Consider the following 27775-nt stretch of genomic DNA (forward strand, 5'->3'; position numbering starts at 1 on the left):
ACTGAGGACTAGAGAAGTAAAACTAATTGTCCAAGGAATAAAGAGAAATTAAAACCATCACTGCCTGTCTAATGTGATTGATAGTTCAGAGAGCTGGTACTATTGGTGAAATGAGGGAGTGGGCACAGTCTCCTTTTCTTAAAGCAAATTGCCCAATTCTTGCCTTGCCCAATTTCTCTCTTCTACAAAATTTCTACATGCAGTTGTGACTATTAATTTTTTTCTGGTAATGGGAAAGATTTTTCTTTTTTAAAGCTCAGATCACTATTATTTTTAACATTTAGTTTCACTAGATTTGGTGAACTGTTGCGTTAGGGTTTTTGCACATTCATTGTTAAGTGGCTGTTCTTTGTATATATAAAGATGACGAGCAAATATGTAGGCATTTATTTCCTTCCCTCTCATCTTACAGGAATTGCTTACTGGAAGGCAGTACAAATACTGAGAATCAGAAAAACAGGAAATAAAATTGAATAGGAAGCCAGAAATCATGTGACTTATGACTAAGTCAAACTTTTTCTTCTTACAACCGGACAGGAAACAATAAGATACTAATTCACTGCTCTTCTATTTTCGTTTTGAAAGCTTTAAAAGATACTTAATTATGCTTCAGATTGTGTTTTTCTCCACCCTGTTAACTTTCACATTCATTGAGTCAGTGAAAAATAGGTGGACCTGCAACACCTCAGATGGAGAGATAACATACTCTTCCTGTGGTAAGTGTACTACAAGCTTCAGCCTATCAATTGTTTTGATTGTGAGTTTTCCCAAGAACAATATTTAGGCACTTACAGGGTCAGAGATGGCAAATGCTTTTTGGAGAAAAGGACTGCCTGTTAATTGTACCAGCAACCCCTAATCCTGGCTTTAAGGAAGTTCCTGTCCTTTACATGAGACTATTTTTTCTAATTTATGTTATGTTTGACCCTAAATGATAATTCCCCTCCCCCCTTCTCCCCCACTCCATCCTCCAGTGGTCACCACCTTACTGTATCTTGAGCTCAGTTCAAGATTCCATCCCATCACTATAATAATTGCCTGCTGTTATTTTCCACCATCCCTCCCCAACTGATAGGTTTCTGTGTTCTCCAGTGTCACTGACATGGTGGAAACACAGCTAGTTCTCCACCATTCTTGATTTCTGAGCTGGGCTAGGGTTTCTAGAGGCTCTATGAACCTTCTCACAATCCCTAATTTGGTTACTATCCTTGTTTTTTGCCCTCCCCATTTTCGGAGGGTGAAGAAAAGAATTTAGGTGTTTTATAGAGAAACAAACTTGACAAACTCTCTCTAACCATTGCAAGCATCCTGACTGGCCACTTTCCCTTGGCTTTGTCACTGACCCTGAAGGTGACACTTGAATGCTTCTAGGGATGGGTCTTCCTGAGGCAACTCATTCATTCTATTTGTTGATAGCTCTAAATTGTGAGGAAATTTTTCCTTACATTGAGTTGAAATATACTTCCTAAAAAAAAAAAAAAGAAATATACTTTCTATAATTTTCACCCACTGGTTCTAGTTCTGCCCCAAATAGACAAATAGAACAAGCCTAGTTCTCCTTCTTTATGGCAAATATTCAAACATTAGAATACAGGCAGCTCTTTAAGATTGTAAATTGTAAAGGAGGTAGTGACCTACATTGTTAGAGGGTGTTTTCTCACCCAGGAGTTCCCTAATTATGAAATCACAGGTCCATTCCTTATCCCTGTTCAAATTCACGTCTTTCCTAGGTCTTCTTTTCTCTAGGCTAAACATCTCCAATTCCTTCAGTTGACCCTTTTCCTTTGGCAGGGTTTCCAATGCCTTCATTGTCCTGACTATCTTGCTCTGCATAGGCTCTGACTTACCTGTTATAAAATTTGATGTCCATAACTAGATGAAATGCCCCAGATGTTCTGCCTAGGCCAAAATATAGACATCTCTTTGGCTCTGGGCTCTGTGCTTCTATAATTGCAGCCTAGGATTTCCTTAGCTTGTTTGGCTGCTGACTCTTAGAATCATAAAATCTAGAGATGAAAGTGATGTTGACAGTGAGGCAGCTGGGTTTTGCTACCTCATTCTCAGAAATTTTCTGGTTTGGGGGCAGGGGACAAAGAATAGAATGAATGTTGGGCCTGGGATCAGGAAAACCTGAATTCAGATCCTGCCTCAGACACTACCTTTGTAAACCTCTGTACCTCAGTTTCCTTACTTGAAAAATGGCAATAATAATAGCACTTAACTAAGAGTGGTGGTAAAGTTCAAAGACGGTAACATATCCAAAATGTTTTGTAAACTTTGAAGCACAATACAAATGATAGCTATTATTATTGTTATTATTATTATCATTACCATCTTAAAGATCATTTGGTCCAAACCCCTTATTTTATAGCTGAGGAAAACAAGGTCCAGAAAAGTGAAACTTAAAACAAGTAAATAGCAGAACTGATATTTGAGCCCAGGACCTCTGGAACAGAATACACTAAAATTTATAGATATTTTTTACATGACCTGCTTTCTGGCCACATATTCTGTCTCTTATATGTGCATAGTATAAGACTCTCACAGAATCAAAGAGTTTGAAGGACCTCAGAGGCCATATACAACCTATACATGAAAGAAGTCTCCCCTGAGACATACTAATAAGTGATGAGACAATTTTTGCTTGAAAAATTCTAGTAAGGGGGATTAGGCAAATATCTTTCCCTAGATCACTTCCTGAAGCAGGCCATTAGATAGTTCCAATTGTTAGGAAAATTTTCCTTGTATAGGTATTGACCTGTTTACATCTTCTCATCTTATCCTCAAGGCAATGAGTTATTCTACTCCACACTGTCTTATTAATCACCACCTTTTTTAATCCCTCCCCCTTAGCATACTCCAGAGAAATAGAAGCTAAGTCTAGAATGACAAAGGAGAAGAAAAAGAGACATCATTGAAGGTCTTCATCTGTGAATATCATGACAGATGGACAAATACCTCGCTAAAATCTAGATGTACTATATTTGTTTATAGCAATGTTCAATTAACCTAGAGAATAAGTGATTATGACAAATTGATAGAAATGGAATCCACATTTTATAAAATTAACTAGGAAGACACTATTAGTTTTCTCTGTTTTATAAAGGAGTAAATGGGGCTAGAGAATTATGTGAATTATCTGCCCAAGATTCCTCAGCAAATTAGTGGCAGGGCCAAACCTGAAACCCAGTTCTTTTGGCTCTAAGTGGTTGAATTCAGTTCATCCACTAGATGGAATTTTTAAAGTGTTAAGTGAGTGCTATTTCTTCTCTCCAATTAAGAAAAGGGTCAAAGTGCAAAGCAGACTATACATCACTACACTCTTGTCCTCTAGGAGTAGCCTAACCCTGGCTCTGACTTGTATTGGCCCCACAAGCAAAAGAAACTCAAAGTCCTTATGCATGCAGGCAAATTTGACTTTATAATGTTACTGAGATATGGTAGAATAAAAGACCATACATGGATTATGGCTCTGGATGGGTATATTCTATTCAAAAGAAATAGGATAGGTAAAGGGAGGGGATTTAGCATTTATATTTAAAAGATATGCTTATGTGAGGAAATTCAGGAAAAAGAAGGATACATGGTGGACATCACTTGAGTAAAGACAAATAGAAGGAAAAACAAAAGTGCTTTTTATCATTAGAATATACTATAGATTATGTGGAGGACTGACAAGGGGATATTGTATTTTCAATCAGATTTTCATGAACAGAGAGGACTTGGTTATTGGAGGAAGAGGTGATGGGAACTCTAGGTGGGGAAGGGGAGAAATGATAGAGGCTAGATTGGGGGTAGAAGTGGGGTATAGGGACTAGAGAGAGGATAACCAAAAAAAGGAAAAAGAATAGAAAACCATCAAAACATTTTTAAAATATGCAGAATAATATACTCAGATTTTTCTTCAAATCACATAAATCTCTCATCTTTTAAAATGTGTAGAATAAAACAGAAGGAAGTCCGGAAGGAATCAAAGTAGGACAGCTTTGAAAGTTACATTTTTAATTCATTATATATGTGTGTGTGTATATATATTTTAAATTGAACTCTATATTATAGAAATCAACAATGTCAGGAAAAATCATCTTTTTCCATTCTACTCTGTATATGGTGAAGTCCATTTGGTGTTTATAAACTCAGAAGAAAATGATGTAAAAAAAAAGAAAGTAGATGTTTAAAACAAAGGAAGGTAAACAGACTTTCTCCCTGTCCAGAAAGAAGTTTCAAGCTTCCATGAAGCCTTTTAGTCCAAAAAGAGAAAAGGAGGATTAGTCTGGTATGGAGTTTCAGCAACAGTTTCTGTTCTATTCCTCTGTGCCTAAATGGTCCCCAAAGCCTTTTTCCCAGAATTCAGAATCCTCTCTTTGTGGTCCCTGAACTTTTTTTCTCTCAGTTTCACAAAGCTTTTCATGATCTCCCCATTTCAAGTTCTCTGTGCCTTCTATCTGGCCTGTTATTCTTTAGCCCATGATATTGCTTTCTATTTAATTACTCAAGGGACTTGTTTGCTTCTCATAAAGGGATCACCTCATAAAGGGCTCCAATTTTATAGTTAATTTAACACTGAATTATCAGTCCTTTCCCCCTCATTAGATACTTGGTTTCCAGAAGCAATTCCCTTCACGTATATTAATTTTATCTGATTTAGCAATATTTTCATAGAAGCAATGACAAAAATAAATTAAATGTATGCTTTCCATGTATCTTGTACAAAAGAATAATGAAATGAATAAGCTAAATAAGGTAAAAAATAACAATGGTTATTTATTTGAATGGATTGATTCCAACATGGAATAGTCATTGGAAAAACCATTTGGGTTTGTCTTCCTTTAAAAGATGGGAAACAGAGCCACTTATTCACTCAATCATCCATCCATCCATCCATCCATCCATCTATCCATCCATTCAACCAGCATTTGTTACTTATCTACTTAGCTGACAGTACACTTCCATTTAAGACCAGGAAGCACGGAATTGAAATAGGTCCTAGGGAGTATGAAAAGGCATAGATAAAAATAAAAGTCCAACTCTGGAGTAAATCATGTTGTGAATAAGATTTTTCAAACCATCCTTAACTGTCTCTGAACTCTTCTCACAGTGAAGTTTTCAATTTAAAGACTTGCTGGGTGGGCATCTGGGTGAATCTGGGAACTTAAAAAGTTGTACTGATGAGAGGCAATTTTTAGTAATCTACTGGCATGTCTTTATTCCATTTAGATGACAAGAAGCCCATACCGACAATAAATGTTACACCCTGTTTTAATTGGAAACAGACTAAAGGATATTTGTCTTTATACTATGTCCCACGTAAGTCCACCTCTTATGTTGTCTTTGAGTCAAAAGGGTACAAGAGACATCCTTGGTGATGCTTATAGTCCAAATTGTGCCATTAAAATATTTTAAAGTTTTGACACATACTTAATTTTCACTGTTTTTAGGCGTAAATTACTAGTTTAACAGTGAGCCAAAAGCAATAGTAAGAATGAAAATAATTTATTTTGAGATCTAGAGACTTGTAAGATCTTAAAGTTAGAAGGGAGCCCAAAGATTCAATTCCTTCTTACATTTTTAATCCCTTCTTCAATTCAATTCATTTTAATTCAGTTTGAGTCTGTTCATTTAATAAACATTTATTAGATGCTACTATGGGTAAAGCACTCCTCAAGGAGCATATATTCTATTGAGGATGGATATAACATATACCCAGATAAGTAAACATACAAAATAATTTCAAGAGGGAGATCAGGAAAGGCCTTGTGTAGGAGATAGCAACTGAGTTGTATTTGAAAGGAAAATAAGGATTCTAAGAGGCAACTGTGAGGAATGTATTCTAGATGTGGGGAAATACCTATGCAAAAGTATATTAGTAGGAAATGAGATGTTGCATATAGGAAATAGCTAGCAGGTGAGTTTGTCTGAGACAAGAGGTGTGTGTAAGAGAGTGATGTGAAATATTACTGGAAAGGCTAGTGAGAAGTCATATTGTGAAGAACTTTGCATGGCAGATTGAGAATTTTGTATTTTATCCTAGATTCAGTAAGTACTCAAGATTTTTGAGTAGAGGAGTGACATGGTAAGAACAATGTTTAGGAATATAAACTTGGCAGCTGTGTGGAGGATACTTTAGAGAGAGGAGAGAATGGAAGCAGATTGACCAATTTAGAGGATATTATAATGGTCAATCAATCAGGTCAATTAATTAATTAATTAACTAATTAATTAGTTTCTATGTGCCAGGTATCATGCTGGTTACTGGGGCTCCAAAAACAAAGAATGAAACAATTCCCATTCTTTTTTTTTTTTTAATTTGGTTAGACAGTGGGGTTAAGTGACTTGCCCAGGGTCACACAGCTAGTAAGTGTTATGTGTCTGAGGTTGGATTTGAACTCAAGTCCTCCTGACTCCAAGGCCGGAGCTCTATCTACTGAGCCATCTAACTGCCCTCCAACTTAGATTTAAGGAAGAAATATATTGAGGACAGAAGCATACCAGGTAATGGAGGACAAATATGAAAATTCCTGGGAAAAGAGTGTAATGAATGCTAAACCTCAGAATGGAACCAAACCTGGTGAGGGAAGCTAAGCTTACCAAAAAGTATTTTTTTCTAAAGCTATATTAGGAAAAGAAGGAAGATAAAAGAAGAGATAGAACTTTTGCTTGGGAATAGATGGGGCAATGATAACTGATAACAGAAGGAAAATAGAGCTGCTCATCTTATTTTATTTCAGTTTTCACTGAAAAGGAGAATGACCTTTGTGCCAGAAATAGCAGAATAAAATGACTAATGGAGAGTGGATACCCAAGATTAGTAAAGAGATAGTAAGAGAGCACCTAGTTGCCCTTATTGAATTCAAATCACCTGGCTCAGATGGACTACAGTCTCAGGTCCTGAAGAAATGAGCAGATGTAATCAATTAGTCAATGTTAGTAATACTTGAAAGCACACGGAAAACAAGAGAGGTACCACAAGATTGGAGAAAGTCAAATGTCCCAATATCTTTTTTTTTTTAGTTTAAATTCAATTTTATTTTATTTTCCCATCTAAATTGTTTTATTCTCCCCTTTCCCCTCCCCCTTCTCCACGCATTGAGAAGGCAAGAAAAACAGAACCCATCACAAATGCATAGAAAGGCTATTAGTTTGGGCACAATGGTAGAAATTCATAGCAAGACAAAATCTTACAAAGTTAGAGCTAGAAGGAAATACAACCACCTTTTCCAGCCTCCTAGTTTTAGAGAGGAGGAAATTGTGGTTCAGAATAGAAAAGTAGTTTTTCAAAGATTATGCAAATAATAAGTGGCTTTTGACTACTTCTATTCAATTTTTCAGACTCCAAGTCTCTCCCACCCACAGAATTCAACTCTATTCAGTTGACTTGGATGGCTTACCTCCATTTTGTAGGCTTCAGCAACCACCTTCATAGACATCTCTCTTCCCTGACTCAAGGTGTTATGTGAAACCATGAAATAAAGTTGAGCTGTCATCCTTTATCTCTCTTTTTTATGTCTCTATGGTAGCCCTAAACCTTATCCCAAGAATTATCTATGCTTAAGATGTTTTCTTTACCCAATTTTTTTCTCTAAAGGAAAGAGATCATAGTCTGCAAACAATAGACCTGTGAACTTGACTTTGATTCCTGGGGAAATTCTAGAATGGATCATTAAAGAAATGACTAGTGGACATCGAGAAAAGACAGTGGTGATTATAGAGGTCCAGCATGGTTTCATCAATAACAAGTCATATAAGACTATCCTTTCATTTCCTTTTTTTGACAGTATTACTAAATTAGTAGGTGAGGGGAATATTGTGGATTTAGTTTGCCCAGATTTTGGCAAAGCTTTTGATTTGATCTCATACTATTCTTGTGGATAGGATGGAAAGATATGAATTACATACTAATTCAATCAAATAGATTCACAGCTGATTAGATGGCTGGATTGAAAGGGTAATTGGTTTAATGCCAAGATGGTAGGAGGCTTCCAGCGTGCCCTGGAATGTCTGGTTGTTCCTGTACTGCTTAATATTTTTATCAATGACTTGGATAAAAACATAGATGGTGTGATCAATCAGATTTGCTGATGACACCAAGCTTGGAAGGATGGCTAACACAGTGGATGATCTTGACAGGCTAGAGCATTGGGCTGAATCTAATAAAGATGAAATTTATTTATTTATTTATTTATTTTTAGGCAGTTGGGTTAAATGACTTGCCCAGGGTCACACAGCTAGTAAGTGTCAAGTGTTTGGTCTGAGGCTGGATTTGAACTCAGGTCCTCCTGACTCCAAGGCTAGTGCTCTATCTACTGCTCTATCTAGCTGCCCCAAGATGAAATTTAGTAGTGATGTTTCAGCATAGTCCTATTCTTGGCTACAATCAACTTCATAAGTACAAGATGGGGAAGGCATAATTAGATAGCAGTTGTTTTGAAAAAGATTTGGAGGTTTTAGTGGACTTCAAGGTCAGTATGAGTCAGCAGTGTGATATGGCAGTCAAAAAAGCTAGTGTGATTTTTGGGCCTCATCAAGCATACAGAGAGCTCTCTTACTATCTCTTTACTAATTTTGGGTATCTGCTCTCCATTAGCCATTTTTATGACTAGATGATGATTTGTTAGGTAGTTTACACAGTCCCCAATCAGTGTGAATTAGGAATCCCAAGAAGTGGTCAAAATATTCAATTTCTCACTGAGTATTTCTGCTGAGCTGGAACCAATGCCCACGTTTTACATAATTGCAATTTCAAATAATGTGAATTCAAATACATGTGAAAACATCACTGGATTTATTATTTGTGCTGATTGAGATCTAGCTTTCATCCATAGGTTGGATTAGTTGAATGCTGAGATTGCTTGAAACAACAGAAAAAAATTCTGGAGAAGAAGCAGGGTGATAAGACTGTTAAAAGAAAGTGTTCTGTTTTTTTCTTGTTATCAAATCTAGTCAGGTTAATGAAAACAACAACTGCTTGTGGTGATGGTGATTATCGAAGCCCTAGAGGCAACAGTAAACAGTGTCTTATTGGGGTGAGAGGAATGGAAGGGAATAAATATTTATACAGGCTTTACTATGTGCTAGGCACTTTTTATAAATATTACCTCATTTGATCCTTATGACAACAACCCTGTGAGGTAGGGGGCTATTTTCATCCTCATTTTATAGTTGAGGAAACTGAGGCAAATAGAGGTTAAGTGAGTTACCCAGCTATATGTATCTGAGGTTAGATTTGAACACAGATCTTCCTGACTCTAGGCCCAGTGTTCTATCCACTGCACCACCAGCTATGTGATTATAAAGACATTTCAGCCCTGGTTTTCTCTCCCTAACCAGTTGTTTTCATGCAGTGACCGAGAGCCTAGAAGTCATTGACTTTTCATATCTAAATATGAAATAAATATGAGCTGAGAAAATATGGTTTTGTGGTTTGTCATAATATTTCCTTACCCCAGTTAATGAGAATGAGAGAGTATGCTGAGAACCCAGGAATAATAACAAATTAAGTCCACTATAATCCCAGCCATAAAGCTGACTATGTGGTTGATAGATGGGTCAGTTATTTGATACTGTTTTTGAATTTCTACTTGGGTGAGAAAAAAGATACATATTTCCTTCTCAGTAACACGATCAGGATTCATTAATATTTTTATGCTGCCTTAAGCAAATCCCTTATTTCCAACAATATTAATCCCTCACTCAAGGTCTACAAGGAATGAGACCCTTCATATTCTTCATTTAGCTTATTGTTATTAAAACATACTTAATATTACCATGTTTTCTCAGGTATACTCTGACAAAAGTTGAGAAATTATACGTAATTTCAAACACAAAAGTGGCCTTGGATATTGTACCTTGTTAAAGTCCTGATCCTAATTGTGTTTGGATAATTGGTTCCTCCACTCTGGCCTTCCTCTGATGCCATTTCATTGAATGGGGCTTAATCTGGGTTCTTAAAAGCTATACTGACCTAGCATAAGCTCTGGTTAGTCTTACCAAGCTAGAAGGCCTTCAAGACTGGTTCTGGTGATGAGTTAGGTATACTTGACATATGTGAACCAGCCTCATAACCAGGAGGTTGTTCCCCTGTACCATAAATCTGAGGGTCTCAGCAACTGATAAAGAATGATATTACTTAGGTAGAGACAGTATGCAAATTGTACCAGTTGAGGGAGTATGCCTAGTGACACAATCATGGATCCTTGATGTATTGAAAGATGTACCAATAATGTGTTTGACAGATATTTTATTTGTAAACTGTTCGCAAATCTTAAAGCACTATATAAATGATAGTTATTGTTGCTATTAATAATAATATTATTTTGTTAGATAATCTAGACATTCTGGGTACCCAAACTGCAAAATAAATAGGTCTCTAGTGTGCCAACAATTTTGAGACTATATAGACTTATAGGAAAGGAAGAGGAAGGAAAGTTTCTGCACTTTTGCTATGTGTACCAGTTGAGTTGAGTAACTGATTCTTAGCAAAATATGTTATTGCCTTTGGATTATTCATGGTAATCAGGGAGGGAGAAATTTATATATGAATTTCACAAAGTCCACAAATCTAATGTTAGCTAAAAGACCTTCTTCTCACCAACTCTTTTACCATGGCTAAGGGAAGACAGAATTACTACTGTAACAGTGACTACTCTGTCCCCCACTGCCTGAAGGCCAGATATGTTACATTTCACCTCTTCCCCAGGGTACTTAGGTATCCTTAAGAACATTTGGGGATATCTAGTCTGCCACTGGCTTAGGCCCTCAACAACTGTGTTCTCTAATTTTAGGGGTTCACAGTACCCCAGTTCCATTTGACCACTTAACAATCATCTTTGCTTTCACACAGGAATGTTTACTTGAAAGGTATAGTAAGAACAAAGATACAAACACACCCCTCCCCCCCACCCTAATACCTGGGAGGCATAATTGTCCCTCAGTCTCTTGGGAAGGGAGGGGTATTAGGTTTACAATTTCATTTAGTTCTTATATAGCATCAGTCCCACCAAGTCATAAGTCCAGAGAAAAACAAGAAAGAAAAATTTATGAAATTAATTTTATGAAATTTATGTATTATCTCTAGAGATTAATTAATGCAAATAAGAATAGGGATTGGGTTTGAGATTATTTGATAAAGAGAACTCTTAGTTAAGGAAACTCTTTCAATTCAGTTTGGCACCTCCTCTCTAACATAGAGTTAGAGAGATGCTTAGAGCATTTCGAGATTAAACTACTTGCCCAGGGAAATACAGCCGTTATGAGGTGGGACTTAAACTGAAATCTTTCTGATTTTGATACTAGTTCTCTATACACTTTGCCATGAGAAAGAAATAGAAAGAGTATGCCTATTTCTCAGCTGTGTATGGTACTTTCACAAAAATTGACCATAGGTTGCAGTATAAAATTTTTAGAGACATAAATATTGTTGTAAATATACATTAAGCATATCCTTTACTGACATAATGCAATAAATTTATAATCAATAAAATACATTTGAAAAAGAGAATTAATCCTAAAAAATATGAGTCAAAGAGCAGAATCATAGAAACAATAAATAATTTCATCAAAAAATGAAAACAATGAGATGATATACAAAAACTTTTAGTTGTAGCCAAAGAAGTCCTTAGGGGAAAATTTATGACTACAAATTATAAAGAAAAATAACTCTGAAAGACTTAAGGACTCTGATCACTGCAATGGCCAATCATGACTTCAGAAGACTGATGATAATTCATGCTTCTCACCTTTTGGCAAAAGAATGGTGGACTAGAAGTGCAGAATGAGACCTATTTTCTGACACAGACAATGAATTAATATATTTTGCTTGACTATGCCTATTCGTTATAAGACAGGGCTTTTACTTTTTTTGTGGAGGACAATTGAGGGAGGAGAGAAAGTGGGGAGGGTGGTGAAAGCAATGCTTCTCCTCCCTCCACCCCCAAGAGAAAAAAAAAAAGAAAGAAAAGAGCACCAACGAAACATTTTTAAAATACCAGAAGATAACAGAAGGAATTTCAGAATAGCACAAAGATACAAAGCAGTGTTGTCCCCAAGAGGAGGAAAGGAAGGCTTTGGGAGGGAGGGAGTGCAAGGTACTTGGATGGAGACAGCATTATCATCCCCCTTTTTAAGCATTAATTTTCAGTTTATTAGATGAAACAAACTTTTTTCTCTTTTTTTTTCGTGAGGCAATTGGGGTTAAGTGACTTGCCCAGGGTCACACAGCTAGTAAGTAGTGTCAAGTGTCTGGGGTTGAATTTGAACTCAGGTCCTACTGACTCCAAGGCTGGAGCTCTATCCACTGCGCCACCTAGCTGCCCCCAGAGGAAACGAACTTGCAGTGTAGTCTGCATGAATACAAATCATCTATCTGTAGCAAATGATAAGGAAACATGATGAGGATGGCAGAGAAATACTTTGAAAAAAATTCCCTCAACATAAAACATTATTATAAAGGATTATGTTGAATTACTATATTATTCCCCCACCCTATTTTCTCTAAGTCAACAATAACATTGTATTAAATTTGATATATACTTAAAAACCAAGATATGCATAATAGAGATTCATGGTTTCATATATAATATTTTTTCCTGTTCATTGCTAATGGAAATATTTATGTTTGTTAAGTTTATAACAAAACTATTTTAAAAGAATGGTTATAGATACTTTAAAAAATTTTCAATAATTAAAATTTAATTTTCAAAATAATTTTTTGATTAAAACCTAGCTAAAGATGTATTTCTTCTTTATTCTCCTCTTTGTCCTGATATTTTCCTTCTTTTTATAGGTATAGAATGTATATTTTTTCACTTCTAAACAATATGTGATAATAGAATAATAGACATAATTTTTTTTAGGGAGAGACCTGAGAGACCTATATTTTAACATTCATGCAGAATTTAAATCATCTGTAATAATGCCACTGAGGAAAGAAGTCTTATGCCATGGGGCTGATGGTGGTTACTCATTCTGCAGAGTTTTAAAGGGAGGTAAGCATTTGTTTCATTTTATTTTTATTATATGAGGCAGCAAATCTAGAGAGCCAGCTTTGGAGGCAGAACAACCTGGGTTCAAGTTCTGCCTCTCATATCTACTGGCTGAGGGACCGTAGACAAGTCACTCTAACCTTTCTGTACCTTGGGGAGTTCTATAAGGCTGTAAATTGGTGAGCAGTTGCTGATCTGAACTAGTATAGGTAATTCCTTCTCCTCATGAAATCACACATCTGGACTATCTAGAACTGTATCTATAATATGTCTATCTATATTTGTCTATTTATATCTCTACCATTTCCATCTCTATCCTTATCTGTATCAACATCATCTGTCTATATAGCTATATCTACATTGATGTCATCTCTATTTATATCATCTCTCGCTCTCTCTTTCTTTCTCTCGCTCTTGCTTTCACTCTCTGAATTCCCTCCCCCAAAGAAATCACAAGTCTGAAAGGTGTGTGTTTGTGTATCTACATCTGTATGTGTCTGGGTGAATACATAAATGTGATCATGGCTCCATGAAAGCGCATAGCCCTTAGGAGTTAGCAAAACAATATTTTGAAGTACATTAAAATTTTAAGAGTGTAATTTTAAAAAGAATACTGAATTCAGACATAGTTACCACTAAAGAGATAAATACAACCTGTAACATATATTTGTATATGTATGTAGTATTATATAATATCTGTATATATACAAACACATATATACACATATGTATACATGCATATGTGTGTATATATATGTGTGTGTGTGTGTGTGTGTGTGTGTGTGTGTGTATGGTTGTTGTTGCTGTTCAGTTGTTTTTCAGACATGTCCAACTCTTCATGACCCCATTTGGGGGTTTTCTTGGCAAAGATACTGGAGTGGTTTGCTATTTCCTTCTACAGCTCATTTTACAGATGAGGAAACTGAGTCAAGTAGGGTTAAATGACTTGTCCAGGGTTACACAGCTACTCAGTGTCTGAGGCCAAATTTGACTCATGAAGAAGAGTCTTTCTGAATCCAGACCCAACCCTCCATACTGTACCATCTGTCCGTGTGTGTGTATACACATACATTATGTAGGTATGTGTATGTGTGTATACACACACCCACATATGCACACCCATTGTTTCTTCTTTGGCATACTGCCTCCAACTTATACTTGTGTTTGCAGTATGAGATTGTTCTTCTAAAACTAATGCTTAGGAGCCCCTACCAGTGTGCTTCTCCTTAAGACTGTCAGCCAGTATATGCAATTAGTTTTTAGTAAAGGCATTTACTAGGGCATGGTAAGAACAGTAACTCATCCCATAAACACAGGGTACAGTGACCATAAGCTTAAGAGTACAATAATAGTGAAGGATACACATGGGGAACACATGTGGTTGAAGTTGCTCATTGTTTTGGTACTGTTAGGCATCGAAGTACATTATCTCCAGTGAAATCCTTACAAACTTCCCCCAAGGCTAAGTGTTTCTTCTGGTTGACTTGCTTAGCTTGGTCCCCAGGGTCTGGTCTTCCCTCTAGCTACAATCTTGAAAGAACTAGCTCTGACTAGTTCATGGATAGCTTTCTTCTCTCCTGTCAGTGGACACATTCCTAGACACTGCTGTTAGCCTCAAGTGACTTTATCTCTAGCTGTCATTTTGGAGTGTAGGTCTCTACTCCCTCAAATTCCCCTGAACTTATTCTTTTGTTTGTTTGTTTGTTTTTGGCTAGGCAATGGGGTTAAATGACTTGCCTAGGGTCACACAGCTAGTGAAGTGTTATATGTCTGAGGTTGGATTTGAACTCAGGTCCTCCTGACTCCAGGGTTGGTGCTCTATCCACTGCACCACGAACTTATTCTTTAAATGCTGAATTGGGTTGCTACTTCTGGGTAGGTAGCTTTGCTATTAAACAGCATGGTCAGTGGGTAGGGGAAGGAAAGAAAATCCCCTTATTCTCCCTCTTAAGAAGTGAAGAGCTTAGTTCTACTTTCATAGCTAACTATCTCTTATACTTTTTGATTCATAGAATCTGCCAAACTTTAGCTATTGTCAGGGCTTAGATATCTAAAGCCACACAAGGGTGTGGTCATTTTTTTAAAAGCCAATGATATTATAGAGGTGATCATACACAGAAAAAAGTATGAGAGGGTATTAACATCTTGTCAATATACTAAAACCTCATCATCTGTGATTCTGTCAACTGACTTGAGTATTAGGGGAACTCCATATATATATATTTATATACATACATATGTGTGTATATATATGCATATTTTATATACATTCAAGTTCTTTAATTATATTAAATGATTTTCCTTTCAAAATTTCCTATCCAATATGCTGAATTTTTTGGGGGGTGGGGAGAGGTTGGACTATGTGATACTTAATTTCTTTCCTAAGTAGTTGAAAAATAATTTAAGGGTATTTTATTGAGTTTTTTGTTGGGCCTACTGAAATGGCTATATTTTATCCCAAAATTAAAACAGAAACATATTATTACATTGTATTCCTTTTTTCAATTATGTTTTACTCTTGGCATGAACAACAAACACAATATACAGTACATAATAATAGCTAGAATTTATATGACACTATGTGTCAGGTATTTTACAAATATTATCTTATTTGAGCATCTCAACAACTCTGGGAGGTAGGTACTATTATTATCCTCATTTTATAGTTGAAGAAGCTCAGGCAAACAGAGGTTAGGTGACTTGCCCAAGGTCACACATTTAGTAAGCATTTGAACTCAGGTCTTCCTGACTGCAGGTCTCTCTATCCACCCTATCTATGGCACTATGTACCTGCCTAATAAAATATCTATGAAAAAAAGGGTGATGTAGTTGATTAATGCCATCTTTGAAGTCAAGAAGATCTGGATTCAAGTTCTCCTCTGTCACATACTATCAATGTGGCCCTGAACTAGTCACTTAACCTCTCTGTGCTACAGGTATGTCTCTAAGACTGTAATCTGTTGAAGTAATAGGGAGCTACCAGAATTTATTGAGTAAGGTGACCTATACTTAAGGAAAATCACTTTGGCTGCTGAGTAGAGGGAGTAGAAGGGAGATACTTGAAGAAGGGAGAACCTGGGAGGTGGCTGTATGAGTGAAGAGAAGGGGACTGATATGCAAGATAGTTATAGTAGCTGAATCACCAAGAAGCTAAAACACACACACACACACACACACACACACACACACACACACACATATGGGTGGAACATAGGCTTGGTTGTTCTAGCATAGCTACCTTGGCATACCTAATTGAAGATTATTCTCTATTCTTTCTATTTTTTTTAAGTTAAATTTTAATTTTTTCCGTTCAGCAAAAATCTTCTTCAAAAATCTTCCCTTGAAGGGAGAGAATTTGGAGCTCAAAGTTTTAAAAATGGATGTTAAAAATTGTTTTTAGGGGCAGCTAGGTGGCTCAGTGGTTAGAGCACCGACCCTGAAGTCAGGAGGACCTGAGTTCAAATCTGGCCTCAGACCAAGCACTTGTCACGTACTAGCTGTGTGACCTTGGGCAAGTCACTTATCCCCAATTGTCTCACTAAAATAAAAATAATTGTTTTCAAATGCAACTGGGAAATAAGACACACAGGCAAGGGAGTATAGAAATCTATCCTGCCCTACAGGGAAATAGAAAGGGAAGGGGATAAGAGAAGGGGGGAGGGTGATAGAAGGGAGGGCAGATCAGGGGAAGGGGTATTCAGAATGAATGCTGTCTTGGGGTGGGGGGGAGGAGAGGGAAGGGGAGAAAATTTGGAACTCAAAATCTTATGGAAGTGAATGTTGAAAACTAAAAATTAATTAATTAGAAAAAAATCTTCTTTTCCTCCTAGTTCTCTTCCCTCCCCAACCAAAACTCTGTTACTTTTTACTCTGTTGCTCTGTTTACTCTGTTACTCTGTTATTTTTGAAGTATTTATTTTAACAAAAATCTTGAAACACTCTTCAAAGACACAAGGATTTAAAAATATTTCCACCACCCTTCCTCCCAAGATTCACATGAAAGTTAAATACAATGCAAGAAAGGAGAAAAGAAACATTATTGAAAAAAGGAGAAATGAAGCAAATTCCATTTATGGGCTTATGGTATTCATTCTACTTTAGGACTGTATTTCTGGTTCTTAAATGACTTTGAGATCCCTCCAATATTTTTTGATGTGAGATTTCCATATCTTTAGTATCTGATTCTGTGCTTTATTCCACCTCTTTCTTTTGCTTCTATGGTCCTATTTTTGTTGGCAAATCTCTATTTTCCAAGTTACACAAATCCAGTTTGCCATCATCCTTATTTCCTGTAGCTTTTAGCTCTTGCAAAAGAATTTCTTGTAAACTCTTATAATGATATTTTTCTGTGTAGCCCAATAATTTCACTTCTTCCATAAATTTAGCAATTTCATCTGGCTTATTTTTCTCAGGAAAACATTTGTCCATCAAACTTGCAATATTTTCTTGGTAGCTAATTTTGGAGTCTCTGATATAGTTAGGATCTTTCAAATTGTCCTCCTAAGGGAGAAAGGCTACTGAGCAACTGGATCATGCAATAACCTAGTATTTCCAAGTCATCCATCTTGATGGTGCCACACCCTTGTGTGCATCAGCACTTGTATCCTCAATGGTTCCCTCATGATACCTTTTAGGGTCTTCTTTGTATGCTTTATGAACTCCTTCTGGACAATATTGGTAATTGAGGCCATAATGTACTAAATATACCTGGTCAGGATTCTCATAGCTCAGAAGAAGATTTGAGGACTTGATATCTCCACATACATATTCATGCTCATGGATATATTCCAGAATATCCAGTATATATAGTCAAGCAAATCAAATTTCTGCATTGGCCATGTCAAAAGGGCTTACATACATGTCTCATTCTGTACTCTGAGTCTTTCATCTCTGTGTCAGGAGGTGGTAAGAGAAACTCATGGGAAAGGTAAATGACAGACTGCTAGATGTGGAGTCAAGAAAATCTGAGTTCAGAGCCAGTCTCAGACATTTACCAGCTGTATGATTCTAAGCAAGTCATATACCCCCTTTCTACCTCAGTTTCCTGATCTGTAAAATAAAGATAATAATAGCACCTACCTACTAGGATTGTTGTGAGGATCAAATGAGAAAATAAAGTGTTTTGCAAACTTTAAAGAAATATAATAAAAAAAATATAATGAGAGATTGCTTTCAGGTCTGGGGAGATGAGGACTTTATGGAAATTTTTTTTTTTTTTTGTGAGGCCATTGGGGTTAAATGATTTGCCCAGAGTCACACAGCTAGTGAGTATCATATGTCTAAGGCCAGAGTTGAACTCAGGTCCTCTTGATTCTAGGGTCGGTGCTTTATCCACTACACCACCTAGCTGCCCCTAACTTAATGGAAATTTTCATCTTCCATCTCTGTACCTTTATATAAGGTGTCCCCTATGTCTGGAATGCTCTGTCTCCTTACCTTTTAGAATCCCTGCCTTCAAGACTCAGATCAAATGCCTTCTGCAAGCATGTACCTTCTCTTGCAAGGAATATCTTTTACATATATTTTTATGTACACATCGTCTCCCCTTTTAGAATGTAACCATCTTGAGGGCAGGGACTGTTTTCCCCCCACTTTTTTCTTTGTATTCCTAGGGCTTAGTAAAGTGCTTTGTACAAAATAAGTGCTTAATAAATGCTTTGCTGATTAATTGGTTGACTCATGGAAAAGGTGGTGCCTGAGCTGGATGTTGAAGGAAGAGAAGGATTTTAGTAAATGCAGGTGGAGGAAGAAGGGAGAAACCCAAAAATGTCCAGAGGTGAGAGAAGGCAGCATGAGATTAGGGAACAAAGAGTCTGTGCTTCTGTTTGTGTGGGCAATGGGGAGCCAGTTTTTGGACAAAAGAGCAACGTGGTCCGATCTGTGCATTAGCAAATTTATCTTGTTCATTAGAAGATTATTTTTGCAGCTCAGAGATAGATGGATTGGAGAGGAGGAGATTGTGGAGGTGGAGAAATCAGTAAGGAGATTATTACAATAGTCCAAGCAGGAGGTAATGAGGGTCAGTCCAAGCAGGAGGTAATGAGGGTCAAATTGGAAATAGTGGGTATGTGAGATAAGAAAATAAAGGATAAGAAAGAGGGAAAAATCAAAGGTGATTCTAAGGCTTTGAACGTGGGTACTTAGGAAGATGATGGTGCCATCAATAAAAATAAATATGTCCAGCAAACAGTTGGGTTTCAAGTCTGGAACTTAGTGGCAACATCTGAACTGGATAGAGAGCTCTAGAAGTCATCTGCACAGAGTTAGTAATTGAAGTCATGGGAATAGATGAGATTGCCAGGAGAGAAGATTATAGAGAGATAAAAGAGGAGGGCTGACGATAAAATGTAAAGGGATTCCCCACACTTAGAAAGTGGAGGAGGAAGATAAAGCCCTGATAGAGACTGAAAGGGTGAAGCTGAGATAGGAGGAAGTATCAAAGATGGAATGTTCAAGGACACAAGTTCAAGAACAAGAAGTGAGGAAAAATCTTTCATTTTGGCAACTGAGGGAAATGGAGACCTCAGAAAGAGCTTCTGTGGGGACAGAAGCTAGCTTGCAGGAAACTGAGAAGTGACTAGGTTACAAAGGAAGTGCAGGAACTTGGCAAAGACTGCTGTTTGGAGAACTTTAGCAGTGATGAGAATATGAGTCAGTTTTAGTCCTTTGTGTCCAGCTAATAAAATTTCCTTTGACTAACAAATGTGAATTCTGTTCAAACTTGACTCAAGGGTAGCTAAAAACATGGGAAACTTATTGCTGATAAGAGATATATTATAGAGGCAGGATTTAGAACAAAGAATTTGAGGTGCAGGGCTAGAGTTTCCTATCAGCTCTGGGGTGCAGTAGAGAGAGTTCTGGACCTCAAGTCAAGATTTCAGGAAGACTCTCTGACTCAGTTTTTCTTCTCTGTAAAATGGAGAGTAATCATAGCCCTTACTTTTTTTTTAAGATATAAAACAAGACAATATTTGTAAAGTGCATTGTAAACCTTAAAGTGCTATGCAAATTAGCAGTGGTGGGGCAGCTAGGTGGCGAAGTGGATAGAATACTAGCCCTGGAGTCAGGAGGACCTGAGTTCAAATCCGGCCTCAGACGGTGTATAGAGCACCTTTCCCATGTGACTCTAAGCAAGTCACTTAACCCCAGTTGCCTCACAAAAAAAAATTAAAAAAAATAATTAGCAGTGACACCTAGCTTTTTTGTTCTTGCTTTTCCACAACTTCTGATTGGCATAGGAGGCACAGTGGGTATTGTTGGATGACGGGAAACCTATGGTGGCTCAGACTTACACATTCTCATCTTTGGCAGAATCTCCTTATTCCCCCAGTGGATTTTGATGGCACAGGATCCCCATAAAGGGTTAGATGGAAATTATCAGGAATTTCTAACCCTAAATCAGATAGTGAACTAATAGACCATTCTTCTTAAGGAAAGGCTACTTTTCCTTGGCTTGATGACTGTGTGTGTGTGTGTGTGTCTGTTTGTGTTTGTGTGTGTGTGTGTGTGTGTGTGTGTCTGTGTGTGTGTGTGTCTATGTGAAGGGCCTATGTGCCAAACTGAAAGAACAGCTTAGTCTGCAGACTCCAAACTAAAAGAGAAATGGCAGAGCCTACCCCTGCTCTTGTAAGAAAAAGAGATAGCACCCCAGCTTGAGGACTCCAGCTGAAGCCAAATAGGTAGCAGCAGTGAGAATAACCTAGGAGAGAAAGGCAAATAACAGCAGAGATACCAACCAGCGGGAAACAGCGGAGATGAGATCTGTTACCCAGATGCAGACCTGGCAGAGAACAACCTGATGATACTACCAGAAAGCACTGATGGCCCTGCAGAATCAGAAGTATGAATTTGTTATCTTTTCTTTCATGGACCCTGGTCATAAATGTTCCCTACGTGTGTGCACATCCAATTTTGTCTATGGAGGGCTCTGCTTAAGATTACACTCTAAAAGATATATAAAAACTATGAGATCAGTTCATTTTTCTTCTAAGGGAAAAAATCCATGTTGTTTATTAATAAAAAAATTTTTTGTTTTGTAGAGACCATCAATACAACAGTGTCCTTTTCCTTCTCATTCCTAAAGTTTCCTAAGGTATTTTTCAAAATAAATTTCAATGTTTCCTAGTCTACTGGAATAATGTGTTAAAAATGTAAAAGAATTAATTTTGTGCTCCAAAAATAGCCATTAAAGATTAATGTTAAAAAATTAGCTTGTGGTGGTGTTATTAGATAGATAGGAAGTGTGGTGTGATGTAGTGGTATCAAACCATTCATGAGCATCTTTGTGGGCCACATATTGACTTAGAAAACTACCTATTAACATTATCTGTGTAATATTGTATTTTTATTTTTTGGTTAATATTTCCTAATCACATTTTAATCTGGTTTGCGGCTCACTCCAGAGTGAGGTGAGTTTGACACCTCTGATGTAGTAGATGGAATAATGGAATTTGAGTCAACATAGACAGAGTTTAAAGTAGCCATTGTCTATAAGCAATCTTCACTTAATCTTTTGAGACTTGAGATCACACCAGTTTAAGATTGACAGAGATTTTCTCTTTTGAAAGGTGTCCAACTTATTTGACTAAAAATGATTTAGGCATATATTGGAATCTACTTTATATCCAATTATTTTGGGATCAAAAAGTCCCAAGTCCATTTTATGTAACTTTCTATGGCACCTGAAGTGATCCTGAATGTTTTTCATCTTAGTCTGATGAAAAAGCATAGCATTTTCTTACCAAGTTAAATATAATTCATGTATGGGTGTGTGTGTGTATGAAAGATTTTATTATCAGGCATAGACTGAGGCTTACACCTTTGGGGGAGAAATATACAACCTTAAAGAATACTGTAAATGTGGATGCTTATGTATATATATGTGTATATATATATGCTTATGTATATATATGTATATATGTATACATATATGTTTAATTTATAACTTCATACATTTCTTACTTTAAGTTGCTTTTCTTTGTGAAGAATGGAAATTTTCTTAAGTTTCTAGCCTTTTAGTCATAAATTATTCCTAAACTTTTGAAATTCCAAAGAATTAGTGAAAAGAAAATGGTGAAAAAAAAATACATGTTTACAGCTTCCCTTTACCTACATTATTCAATTATAACAGTCTTGGGGTAGAGGTCCATTGCAGTTGCAAGTTCTCTAACCCATGCCACTGGAGAAAATTCCTGGACCTAGGGTCCCTAGCTGCAGCCATGGAAGAGGCAAGGATTTACCTCTTGGCCTTGCCCTGAGGATGTGGCAACCACAGAGAAGAATCAAGAATCTGAGTGGTAGGGATTACATTCTGGTAATCCTAGCATTCTGGAGTGTTATGAATTGGTGATCTCAAGAGGTGGTCTCCTGGATCTTGTTGAGTTCTGGAGAATTAAAGGACTCAGTTACATAGAAAAGACAAAAGAGAATTCTTGGGTACTGTGAGATTCTTGGGAAGAAAAGTACCATGCATGTGCCCCTGGAATTGAAAGAGCAGCAAGGGACTGTCATGATATGCTAGAGCAAATGATCTTGACTTTGCCCTACTCTATTTCCTGAGTTAGTTGGACAGTACAGGAACTCTCCTCTTCATTTCCAGATACACGGTTGAGAGCATATGCAACTAAAATGTGTTCCTGCCCCAAGGCAGGCATTAGAATCTCCAGGTGTGGGGCATGGGAAGGGGGCCTCCTCCCCACTCCCTATTAGTGGACTTTAGCTCTTTGGCTCTGTGGTCTATGCCCAACCCTCTCAAGATCTCCCTGAAAAGGGGCAGCTAGGTGGCGCAGTGTATAGAGCACCTGCCCTGAAGTCAGGAGGACCTGAGTTCAAGTCTGGATTCAGACCAAACACTTGACACTTACTAGCTGTGTGACCCTGGGCAAGTCACTTAACCCCAATTGCCTAAAAAACAAAAAAACAAACAAATAAAAAAAAGATCTCCCTGGGTTATCAGTGGGTGTGACCATACTGTCCCTAGGGAAAAAAAGATCAAAACCCCAGACAAAGGTTTACTGAGTCATCAAGCTGATCAATTGCCTACGTTTATTTTAAAATAAAATTTTTGATCACTGAATGCAAAGATGTAGTTTCAGCACTTTAGGAATTGAGAAAACTATGATTAACTCAGAATTGAAATGTTTTACTCTTAATCTTTGAAAAATGAAATATTTGGAGAATGAAATAGTTTTTTAGAAAAATGTATGTGCATCATGTACTGTATTCATCATATTCTATATTCTCTGTTTTAGGGATTCTATATTTTTATTGCAGAAGCCTTCTCTGGTGGTATAGAAGACTCACTGTTTTGTTGTAATATTACACTCGAACTCAAAAATAATTTTATTAAAAAATAAATTGATTTTAGAAAAATGAAATGACTTTTCAATCAACAAATATTTATTGAGTAGCAGATACTGTAAAGGATATAAAAATAGTATATGACATGCTCCAGTAGGGAAAAGATGAACAAATATAAAACATTTGGGAGAATAATGTGAGATAGCACATAATTAAGGAATAGATTGTACAAGTTCTATCTGCAAATGCTGTATTTGTTCAGAAAAGAAAGATATCAACAGTTTTAGATGAGATAGGGAAGGCTGAATAGATAATGTAGGGCTTGTCCTTGGGCTTTCAAGGATGGGATGAATTTGGATAAATAGAGAGAAAGGAAAAAGGACATTCTGAGAGAAGGGAATAGTGTGAACAAAAGTGGGAGTGAACATGGTGTATCATTTCCAAATTTCAAGATTATAGAAACATAGGTTTAGAACTAAAAGAGAAATTAGAGGTCATCTAGTCTAATCCCTTAAATTTATAGATGAGGGAACAAAGGTCCAGGGGAATGAAAGGTGTTGTCTAGATACACTTGCATATATGTGTATATATGAATATGCATGTACATATATACACACATACAAATAATCTATATACAATCCATAATTGCTTGCATATATTATTGACCTCAGTCACCTAATCATTTTATATATATTATATTTAGTATATATGTTTCATTATATATATATAAGATCTCTCTTCATATATATCTTAGTGTTTATATATATATGTGTGTGTGTGTGAGTGTGTGTATGTGTGTGTGTGTGAGTGTGTGTATGTGTGTGTGTGTACACATACATGACGTAATAGAAAGACTATGGGATATGACCTAGATTTGTCATTTAATAAACAAATTAGAGGAGCAGAGCAATTTCATGTACAAGAGACTGGCTGATAGGGGACCAATCCTCAGAGCATGTGCACCGTGTTTTGCTTGCTGCCAATCCATGTGTAGGGTTTAATGAGCTGACTTCTGGAAGCCAGCTTATAATGGAGGGACCCTGCCCCAAATTAAGAACATTTGAAGATATGCTGCGACTTTCTTGTCAACTTACTGTATGGTGAAGAAAAGCCTTTTTATTGACTGCAGAGCTGGAAATGAAAAAGCATACAAATGATTTTAATGGGGAAAATTAGTTTCTTTCTCTATTATGAGTTTTGACTGAGAGAATCTCATTCTTTTCACTTGAGCTGATGTATGACTGTAAACACTTTGCCTCTTTGTATTTGTTTTTCCCAGTGCTTAGATGAGTATTCATAGAGATGGCATGGACTAGATTGTGAATGTGTAAGCTTCTAAAGGTTGAGTTACCAAAGGTCTACCAACTTAGCTCAGGAATGCATTAGACCTGTAGAGTGACCTGCTTGACCCTGACCAGAGAATGATCAACCTGGGAGCTGAGACACTGTATCCTACAAGCAAAAGAGTGACTCATCCATTGACTATGCTGTAACATAAAGTGAATTTGGTGGTGGGGAGAATGTTTGTAGCTACTACTTTTAGTATAGGGGGATGTATTCATACTCCTGTTATAGCTCTATCTTTTCAGTAAGTATCTCTTTGGAAAAGATACTTGATAACTGCTTATTGATGATATTGAGGAGGTATCAACTGGTAAATGATCCTGGTGAGACGCTAAGTTGGCACTGAAAAATGGATCAATCAATAGCCATTTATTAAGCACCTATTATTTGCTAGGCACTGTGTTAAAGGCTGGAAATGTTCTTAACCAGGAAGGGAAGAGGATAAACCTTTATTAAGTGTCTACTATGTGCCAAGCATTGTACTAAACACTTTACGAATATCTCATTTAGTCTTCATAACAACCCTGTGAAGTAGACGCTATTATGATCCCCATTATACATTCACATCCCCTGCTCAATAAACTTCAGTGGTTCCCTATCACCTCCAGGATCAAATACAAAATTCTCTGTTAAGTCTTTCAAAATCTGCCCCTACTCCTCTCTTTCCAGTCTTCTTATACCTTATTCCTTTCCAGGTTTTCTTCAGTTCAGTGACAATGGCTTGCTTGCTGTTCCAGAAACAAGACATTCCATCTCTCAGTTCTGGCCATTTTCTCTGGCTATTCCTCATGCCTAGAATGTTCTCCTTTTTTATCTCCAGCTACTGGCTTCCCTGACTTCCTTTAAGTCCCACTTCTACAAGACTTTCCCAACCTCTCTTAATTCTAGTTCCTCCTCTCTCTTACTTATTTATTTATTTGTTTATTATTTATCCTATATATAGCTTGTTTGTACGTATTTCTTTACTTGTTGCTTCTCCCATTAGATTGTGAGCTCCTTGAGGGCAGGGGCTCTCTTTGGCCTTTTTTTATATTCCTAGTGCTTAGCACAGTGCCTAGCACATAGTAAGGTGCTTAAATAAATGCTTATTGAAGGGCAGCTAGGTGGCACAGTGTATAGACCACCTGCCCTGGAGTCAGGAGGACCTGAATTCAAATCTGACCTCAGACACTTGACCCTTACTAGCTGTTTGAACCTACACAAATCACTTAACCCCCATTGCCTCACAATAAACAAACCAAAAAATCCAAATGCTTATTGACTGATGAGGAAATGGAGGCAGATAGCATTGAAGTGACTTACCCAAGGTCCCATAACTAGTAACTGTTTGAGGCCAAATTTGAACCAAGACTTCCAGTATTCTATTCACTGTGCATTTAGCTTGGGGTAGCAATTGCTGGCTATTGATATTGAGAAAAATACATATATATATATATATATATATATATATATATGGAGTCTTGAGCCAAGAACAATAGGAAAATTCCACTGTCCTTCAAGAGTACCTCTAGAACTCTGATAAGAGAAATGTAGCCAATTGTGCTCTGTGGTCCCAATCTGCTAGTGCACATGTGGATCAGGAGAGTAAGTCCTAAGACTTGCTACATTTGGTTATATAAAATTAAGGTTTTGCATAAACAAAAATATTGTGGTGAAGAATAAAAGGAAGATAGTTAACTGGTGAAAAATCTTTGTGGCAAATTTATCTGACAAAGATCTGAAAATGAAGAAATATAAAGTATTGATACAAATGTATAAAAACAGGAGCCATTCTCCAATAGATGAGTGGTCAAAAGATATGAACTGGCAATTTTCAAAAGCTGAAAGGCAAGGTATCAACAATGCTCTAAATTACTAATAATAAGAGGAATGGAAATTAAAACAATCCTGAGGTTTTACTTTATACTCATTAGATTGGTAAACATAACAAAAAAAGGAAAATAATTTCTTGAGGACTTATATAAGGACAGACACAATAATGCACTATTGGTAGAACTGTGAATTGGTTTAGCCATTCTGGAAAGCAATTTGGAGTGATGTGACTCTTCTCCATGTTCTACTGTAAATCCACCACAGTGGGTCCATACAACATATTTGGCAGAATCAAGTAACTCAGAAGTGCCCCAGATCCACTTCCAAGTGCAGCCAGACCAGATTAAAAAGGCATTGGGAAATATTTAACAAAATGAATAAAAACAGAATTTGTTCAGTTGCTTTCAGTCGTCTCTGACTCGTCGTAATCTCAACTGGAATTTTCTTGGCAAATATACTGGAGTTATTTGCCATTTCCTTCTCCAGCTCATTTTACAGGTGAGGAAACTGAGGCAAACAGGGTTAAGTGCCTTGCCAAGAGTCATATAGCTACTAAGTGTCTGAAGCCACATTTGAACTCAGGAAGATGAGTCTTCCTGACTCTAGGCATGGTGCTCTATCCAGTGAGTTTCTTTCTTATCTTTTCTTTTTCTTATTAAGCCTTAATTATTGAATGGGCATTGCCTCAGTCAAACTGAGACCTTTTAAAGACCTTAGCTTGAAAAGGCCAAGGTCCTTCACTGCATCCTGGGCCATCTCTAGTTGTCCTGATGCATATCTGGCCACTGGATCCAGATGGCTCTGGAGGAGAAAGTGAGGCTGGTACTTTGCACAGCCCTCCCTCACTTAAATCCAATTCGTTTGTATGTCATAGCATCACCATGCTATGGTCCTCTTTGAGAATGAAGGACAAATAACAATAATCCAGTGAGTTACCTAGATGCCCTAAAATACAATAAAACTTAATATTACATTTGAAAACTAAGTCAATATGTGGCCCATATCCTTATGTATAGGTTAGTGGCCCTGTTTCTGACATTTTGTGGATATGAATGGAACAAATAAACTATCATAAGTTATCCTTCACTTATGTAACATAAACAGCCTTTTTAAAAAAATCAGAATTTCTTTTCATTCGTTTTGCCTCCTATATGGTGTATGCTATTTTTTGCTTCTGCTTAAAATGACAAAGAACTTTGCTTTATTTCATTAAGATTCTTCCAGATTTAAAATATTTTTCATATTTGCCTAAATTGCATTATAGTTTTCTACTAGGCTGCGATTGAACAGAACACAACTATTTTGAGAGGTGAAGGGATAAATACAGGCTCATACAACCA

The 27775-nt window shown here is 36.9% G+C and overlaps 1 protein-coding gene across 3 annotated transcripts in view; it reads left to right on the forward strand.

The window, feature by feature from the left end:
• Positions 1–489: 489 nt before the first annotated feature.
• Positions 490–27775, forward strand: part of LOC114053709 (lymphocyte antigen 96-like) — a 90348-nt gene continuing 63062 nt past the window's right edge. The window contains exons 1-5 of one of the 3 annotated variants that reach the window (XM_027876837.1): positions 501–716; positions 5218–5307; positions 12852–12983; positions 21020–21072; positions 23231–23351. In XM_027876837.1, coding sequence (XP_027732638.1) covers positions 605–716; positions 5218–5307; positions 12852–12983; positions 21020–21072; positions 23231–23335 — 492 coding nt within the window. In that variant the 5' untranslated portion in view covers positions 501–604 and the 3' untranslated portion in view covers positions 23336–23351. Of the gene's footprint in view, positions 717–5217; positions 5308–12851; positions 12984–21019; positions 21073–23230; positions 23352–27775 lie in introns of those variants that run through there. The other 2 variants (XM_027876838.1, XM_027876839.1) reach the window with 2 other exon arrangements.

This window comes from Vombatus ursinus, unplaced genomic scaffold, assembly GCF_900497805.2.
Source record: "Vombatus ursinus unplaced genomic scaffold, bare-nosed wombat genome assembly UNPS02014812.1, whole genome shotgun sequence".
Taxonomy (NCBI): domain Eukaryota; kingdom Metazoa; phylum Chordata; class Mammalia; order Diprotodontia; family Vombatidae; genus Vombatus; species Vombatus ursinus.